Source organism: Nannobrachium achirus (assembly GCF_963921795.1).
Source record: "Nannobrachium achirus genome assembly, chromosome: 22".
NCBI lineage: Eukaryota > Metazoa > Chordata > Actinopteri > Myctophiformes > Myctophidae > Nannobrachium > Nannobrachium achirus.
The window spans coordinates 9,960,755-9,968,894 of NC_137829.1; the positions used below are offsets into that span (position 1 = coordinate 9,960,755).

General features: G+C 42.2%; 1 protein-coding gene across 1 annotated transcript; it reads right to left on the reverse strand.

Annotated features, from left to right (window-relative positions):
* Positions 1-1,984: 1,984 nt before the first annotated feature.
* On the reverse strand, positions 1,985-3,013 carry sox1a (SRY-box transcription factor 1a; the record flags this gene model as incomplete). The annotated part of the gene is made up of 1 exon (XM_080753229.1): positions 1,985-3,013. The coding sequence occupies one exon, from the start codon at positions 3,011-3,013 to the stop codon at positions 1,985-1,987; it is 1,029 nt and encodes a 342-aa protein (XP_080609355.1).
* Positions 3,014-8,140: the final 5,127 nt, after the last annotated feature.

Consider the following 8,140-nt stretch of genomic DNA (forward strand, 5'->3'; position numbering starts at 1 on the left):
AAAGAATTTAAATGGACTCAATCAAATACCATCTTCTGCGTTTTGACGAAGAGGAAGATTTGATTTAAAATATTTGTAACCATTTTAATCTAATTATCTTTCAGTCAAAAAGAGACTATACCCCGCAGTAGTAATCATACTTATCAAACAGCAAAAGCCAGAATAGGCAATAATGTGCAAATTGTTCTGAAGATAAATTGATTTAGGAGAAATGTGCAGTCCAAAAAAAGAAGAAAAAAAAGAGGGAAAAAAAGAAAGAAAATAATCTTTCTCGGTATTTTAATGTGTCACTACTACGATATATAGTGCGCTGGGTTTTAATGCAGAGACCCTGCGCCACTGTAACCACTTTTAAGAAGTATAATTTAAAAAATACATCGAAATGTTGCTTTGAAATAGGGCTGTGTGATGGGTTCATAAAACTGATGCCTGTGGCTTGGTTTAGTAATGCTGTTAGCCTCAAAATAAAACAAAATCACTGCTAATATGACAACATCAGTGTAAGTATGACAGACGTGAAGATATGAGGTGAAATAGCCTTTGCATTGCATGTACGAAGTACTGTCCACGCTTTCAAATGTCGTCATGATGGGACAATGTGTTGTTTGCAATTACACTATAATACCTTAAGCTATTTGACATAAGTTGATATTGACGCAATGATAGGCCTACTTTAACAGGTCGTTTGACCATAAGGCCTATATACGTTTGTGCACAAAATCCTCCTTGAATAATAATAATAAAACAAATAAAAATAAACAGCATCCGTCTGTCTTTCAATGTTATATGAGATACTTAAAATGTGGTTCCTGTGGAAATAAGCCTCGGCTTTCTAGGATCTCCTTTTAGTTGACCGTGTACCAGTGATTTGTACTGTCATGAAACTGTACTTTTTTCTATTGCAAACTTCTAATAAATTCTTCAATCAATCAATCAAAGCACATTTGCGAGTGAGGAATAATTCTGAAGTGGCACAAAATGCAAAGATGGATAAATCAAGGCTATCAAAGACGGCTTAATAAATGCACCAATATTTCAAATGATTGTGTGACGTTGTTGTCTCACATTAATAATATGAAGCTTTAAAAAGATTATAATAGCCCTAAAGACGTGCACATTATTAAAATCTATAGCTTTATCAGCAGCCATAATCACATAATCCTATCAAGCAGTCGTTTACGTGCTTTTACGCACAATTACACACACTTAGAGTCTTCGAAGGTCTGTGTGATCTATGGCCAAACAACAAACTCAAAAATGTAAATAAAATGTACAGGGGCCAAAATCCTACTTGGATGTCATTCTCCAGACTAAAAACTGGAATATCTTTGCAAGACATAGTATATAGTGGAAATAACCAATCTAAGACCGCTCTCTTAAGAATCAAAGCAACATAATGTGAAATTTATTCAATTCTTCTTCAATGCAATATCATGGCCTTTCACTTGCCGAAAAGCACTTAAATTACAACAGCAGACGCCCGTCAGTCTTCGAAATATTAAAATTATTCACAATTTACAATACTTAGGTTATTACAATAAAATGATATGATTTCGAGAATTAATAGACATAAGCTTCTGCAAATTAACACAAATGTTTAAGGAATGCGATTTTTTCCCATATATTTTAAAGCACTTTTTTTATCAGTAGTATGACACATCTTATCTCATTTTCAATAACTTACAAGAACCCCCAAATTATAAGACAGTAACCAAAGATTCCCGTGAACTTGGCATAGCCCTCAACTAAGAGTGTGTTAATTAATGGACAAAAATTATAGCACAATAACCAATATCAACATCGTTATATAATTCCACCGTTGGCTATTCAAAAAGCCGAGATGAATAATGCTATTTTACCTTTCATTTACAATATCATCAACATTCTGTACAAAATGCAGGTAGTTGTGGGGCCGGGATAATTTAGAAAAGAGGTAAATATTTGGTTATGTGTTGGTTTGCAGTTTGTAGTTATTCTATGAGTTCTAAATGTGAGTTAGAGGGACCGTTCCATTCACTCCAGCCGTCGCGCTCTGGTAATGCTGCGGCAAGGCGTGGAGTCTACTTTGCACTGACGGGTCCCCCGGCTCTCCGGTCGGTAAATACATGCTTATCATCTCTCTCAAGTCTCCGGGGCAAGGACCCCGTGAGTGTGTGCTGACGGGGGGGCTTACGCTCGGCTCTGACTTCACCAGCGACCCTAACGTTCCCATGGCGGCCGAGGAGGAGACGCCAGAGCTCTGGTGTTGTGTGTAGGTGATCCCGCCATAGCCAGACGGAGAGGCGCTCATGTAGCCCTGAGAGTTCGAGATGGGGCTGTATTGCAGGGTCGTCATGTCGTAGCGGTGCATGGGCTGGGGGTTGTGCGAGTGATGGTGATGTGAGTGGTGGTGGTGCGCCCCGCTGCCCGGGTGCTGGCTGTAGGCTAACTGCGCCTCCTGCATCATCGCCGCGGCCGCTGCAGCGGCGGCGACCTGCCCTGAGTACGCACCGTTCGCCCAGCCGTTCATGTGCGCGTAGCCGGAGCTCGCGGAGCCCCCGTGAGCCCCGGGGCTCTCTAACCTCTGTCCGACCCCGGATGAACTCATGCCGACCCCTAGACCCATTCCACCGCCCCCGCCGGCCCCGGAAAGCAGCCCACCGGCCAGGGAGTATTTGTCCTTTTTGAGCAGCGTCTTGGTCTTCCGTCTTGGCCGGTACTTGTAATCCGGGTGCTCCTTCATGTGCATCGCGCGCAACCGCTTCGCCTCGTCGATGAAAGGTCGCTTCTCAGCCTCGGACATCACCTTCCACTCGGCGCCCAGCCGCTTGCTGATCTCAGAGTTGTGCATTTTGGGGTTCTCCTGTGCCATCTTTCTCCGCTGCCCGCGGGACCACACCATGAACGCGTTCATCGGTCTCTTCACCCGGTCCTGGTTCGCTTTAGACGCACTGTTCGGCCCCGTTTGCCCCGTGTTCGTGTTCGTTTGGGGTCCGGGGGAATGAAGGTCAGTTTCCATCATCATGCTATACATTCACCTGCTTTTCAAACTTCGCCAACAACAGAGAGAAAAAAAAGTCTATTCAAGACTTATAGTCGCGCACAAGATCGGCAGGTGCGCACAAAAATATGAGGTTACACGTTCGCTACTGTTATAACCCCAAATAATTCAAACGCAACAAGACAAATAATCCGAAAAAGAATATTATTAAAAAAAGAATGTTCTCCAAGTAAAATATTTACCCGTTCTTCGCTTGACAGTTCAACGTCCACTACGAATGCGCATTTGAGCCACTTTCTCTGTCGGAGTTGAGAAGTTAGTTAAAGCGGCGGCCATATGATGCGCTCTGACAGCGGTTAAATGAGCCGCAAGCGGCCAATGACACTCTAGAAGCAGCAGGATTTGCATGGCGCTCGGTCACGTGATTCGGAGGAAGAACAAGCTGGCAGGATGGAGGGGGGTGCCCCCCCTCACCCCCCTCACCCCCTAAATGGCATGAGCTTGGAAAGGTGGCATATGACACTGGTTCCCAAACAATGGCCCGGGACCTATTTGTGGGTCAACGACCAATTTTTATGGGTCACGACTCAAAAATCCCATTTTCTATCAAAAAATACAATACACTATTTCAAAAGATGTATTCTTCCCCATCTGTTTTTATCCCAAATTCCATAAATAAAATATAATAATAATTAAGAAGTAGAGTGAAAGTAGACACGCTGCGTTGTGAGCTTGTAGATCTGCTATTTTCTCTTTTGGAACACGGCCATGGGCTAAAAGGTTTGGGAACCACTGCACTATAATATGACTTTAATAAAAGTTCGTTAACAATTCAAGTTTAGCGCTCACATTAAAAACCTTTTGGTCTACATCTGAAGAAAATCCAATTACGCCTGTCATGATATCATCGCCCAATCATTAGCTATAAAGATGCCATAACCAAAATCCTAGTCGTCATTTTTGTTTTTTTGTTTGGACAAATCAATCTGAACATGTTTATGCACTCAAATCAAATGCACATTGAAAATTATGTTTCTCTCTTGTGTTCTCTCTCTCTCTCTCTCTCTCTCTCTCTCTCTCTCTCTCTCTCTCTCTGTCTCTCCCCCTCTCTCTCTCCCTCTCTCTTGCAGAATCTCTCTCTCTCTCTCCCTGTCTCAATCGTTCTCACTCCATTCTCGTCAAGAGAAAAGATATAGGTTCTGATTTCAGAGGAAGCTACACTCGATGCACATTATGTGAGGGATTTGGTTAACAGATGAACAGACAGAGAAACAGAGCAGGCCTACTAGACCCACTGGTTTCAGGGCAAAGAAGTGTCATCGCCGTCTACTGGTGAGGTGATGGTGAATTAATTCTGCTGATTCCCATATGGGCAACGTGGGCAAAAAGAATAGGCCTACAGGGATAACATGCAAAAACAGCATGATTTCAGATTTAAGCAGATATAGCTTAAAGTCCAGTCAAATGTTGTGAAATCATGATAGGAAATCTGTTGCATAGGTCTATAGCAGTAGTAGGTGTAGTATAGCCTATGCAGGCTAGCCGCGTATAATTCCGATTTCACAGCTGACCTCCCCTGAAAAGCCCAATCAACCGCTAATTGAAAGGGAAAACAAAATATCCCTTCCCCGCGGCGAGACTAACGATTTAATCATTCTATCATACTTTGCTGCTTTTAATTAGAGCGCATCCTGATACAGCCTAGCTGCAGTTTAGGCCATGTGGGAGCGGCGGCGGGATCATTCAGACGTATCCATGTGCGTTCGGTAATAGGGTTAACGGAATCACACAATGGTCAATAAACATTCCAGCGATCCACGCCATGTGGCTTATGGCCCGGGCTAGATCACATTATATGACACCGCGAGAGAGAGCCCGAGCCCTCCCGTCAAAACGTTCTGGACCAGGATACGTCCCAGTAAATTGACTCTTTTAACTTGTTTGTCAAATAAAAATACCCCAATGACAGCGCAATGAAAACCGTTAAGCCTAAATGTAACAATAACCTAGGCTACTATTACTAATAGCCTATATACAACTACTAATATGAGAATAAGAATGAAATAATGCCAACGATTCCTGAGCCATGTGTCAAATCAAGTCAAATATGTTCATATGGGGTCTAAAAGAATTGCATAGCTTTTATAATTCTTGATGGCCGTTACACCCAAAGGTATAGCACAATACCTAAAAACTAAAATAAAAATAAACTATCCGTTTTTTGACAGGTTATTACATTCTTTAATCCTAATCAATCAAAGGGATAGGCCCAACGCTTTTAACTGTTTATAAAAGTTATTGAATAGTAATAGACTAGTGCACCATTTATATTAGGCTATGTCTTATTATTATTATTAGATTATGATTATTATTATTATTAGATTATTGTGGATATGTGGATTTAGTGCAGATATTATTAAATAGGCATTAATTATTATACACAAGAAATGTTCTTCATGTAGGCTACAGCACGTGGAATTTAACGTTTGTTGATCATATATTTTATCTAGACAACTAATTAATTGTAACATAACAACAACAATAATAATAGTAATACTAATAATAATCCATATATTATTATTAAATTATAATGTATAAAGACACAATATTAATAATCCTAATCCTGTTTTATTATTTTGTCATAATTGTCATTAAGTCAAAACCCAGAGTGTAGCCCATAGCCTTTTAGCGTTGCAGGCTACACAAGGGATTAGTGTGCAGAATGACACAGGGACCCTCGTGGCCCGTATTTACTTTCCCATGTCATTCTCGATCACTCGCCTCTCTCTTCACAATGCTGCCTGCTCCTGTGTGCGCTCTCCGCAATAGGCTGTGTGCTTTACTGCCGCGGTGCACGAGCTAGTGTCAAGGGTCACCGTGCTTATTCAGCCCCCAAAGAAAACAAGGGCAACGGGGACTTTTTTTTCTTCTTCTCCAAATCAAGGTTTCGCTAAAACGAGTGAAAGGTAATGAATAATTTCAACTCATGTATCTATATAAGAAACATATATTTAAAAAATATTTTTAAAACGAATTGTCCAAACGAAAAGCCCAATCAAGCAAGGACAGATAACCTATTCACAACACTGTAACATAGGAAAGCTGCAAATTATATTGCATAGGCCTATTTGATATTTAATGTATGCCAATATCTCATATAGCCTACTAGCCTAATATTCCCCCTCTCTCTCACTGTCAACTCATTAAAAATATACGTTTTGTGTGTGTGTGTGTGTGTGTGTGTGTGTGTGTGTGTGTGTGTGTGTGTGTGTGTGTGTGTGTGTGCGTGTGCGTGCGTGCGCGCGCGCACGTTCGTGCGCGTGTGTGAGAGAGAGAGAGATAACGAGAGCTATAGAGAAACACAGGACTGATCACCTCGACATATTAGACAATGCTGCATAAGAGCTGCTCTGGGTTAATTATTTGACTCTTCTATCGCACGAAAACACCTGTTTCATAGAGATCCATGACGATGACCTATACTACAGCGATCTGTTGATCAACTTACTTCCCCACATACCGCCTGTTGAAAGTTGAACATCACGCAACTACCGCACGCACGCACTCACTCACGTGCACGCACTCAAAGCAAAACCGGGGCAATTAAACATGTATTTGAGGTCTCGGTATAGCACCACCGGTGATATAAAATCAGCAATTAAAATGAGCCTATATATTGTATAATTATTTATCTTAAATTCAGCAAAAATAGAAGTGCCGTGAGATGACAGCCGCTTGCTCCCCTCAACAACATTAGCCTATAGTACAACAACAAAAATAAGAAAATAAATGACGAAACACTTTCTCCTTCGGAGAAACAGCAATCGTTTCAGGACACACTGAAAAGCGAGAGGTGAGATACAGCAAGCAAGCAATATCTCCTACCATTGGATTGACACGGTCACCGTGCGCACTGCAATAGCAGATTCGCACGGAGCCTATTTCCCCAAAAATACAACGGTAGCCTGCAGCTATAACACAATTATCCGCTCTGAAAGAACATAATACAGCATAGAAATAAAGTGCACTGCAAAGCAATCATTGCGCAGATAGCCACTCACTTTCTCTATATTACCTTTTTTTGGAACGGAACTTTTCCACGATGTTTGAGGGCGCATCTCCAGCCTTAATATGTATATGCATATATAATAACCCTTTGCGCATAGAGTAGGTTGCCATAAGTCCAAACTTACGCATGTGTCTCCCCATGTCCCTCAGACCATGTGGGAAGATTCCTCCTAAAGCCGTCCTAAACCCCTCCAAAGCTTCATGTACCGCTATATTCCCACTAAAATCTGGCCGCTGCGTGCCAACCAAGGCCATCCATATACCCCTGCCCAAACCCACCGTGCACTCAACACACACTGAGGGAGAGAGACAAGAAGAAATGACATTTTATTATACACTCTAAAAAGACAATTTCAAGTTATTGTTTCTCTCCACGAAAGGGGGTTTGCTTCTAACATAATGAAGCGGGGCTTTTGTGTGGCCACGGAACAATACAAAACAACTATTCTAATAAATAGCCACTTTTTTTGTTCGCTCTCGAGGATGAATGGGTTGGAGCGGCTGGGTTCTGAAAGGCAGCTGTGTGGCGTTCGGGGAGGAGGGGCGGGGACTTGGCGGCGAGCCTCGTCCTGCGTCCTCCCTCCAGGATACTGACTCGCATTACTGATTCTGGTAAAAGGCGGCGGAAAGCGAGGAGAAAGAGGAGAGAGACTGAGACTAAAGTCTTTGGAGGCTGCTTTTTTCACAGAACCTTTATTCCAACACACGCAGGTTCACAGCCTTGCCATCGTCTGCAACATCAGACGATTTATACCTACACCTTAAAATGCGCGGCCAGTCTTTCACACTTTTCAGAAGCATTTTTAGTGTAGGCTATGTATGCGCATCCAAACAGCTTGCGAGCATAAGGTTCTGGCAGCTTTCAGGAGGTACACGCGCGTGCGCATGGATAGCGATAGGCTTTAGTAGTGTAGTAGCAGGTTAGTAACCAATAGTAGGCTAATAGCCAGGGTAATATTGAGGGGAAAAAACATGATTTGAGATAATCTTTTTGCATTTCATTTGGTATTTTGAGGAGAGTGGTATACGCAGGGGCAGGCTACAGTTCACTGTGAATGAATCATTCAGTGTCTGTCTGGCTGCATGATGCCC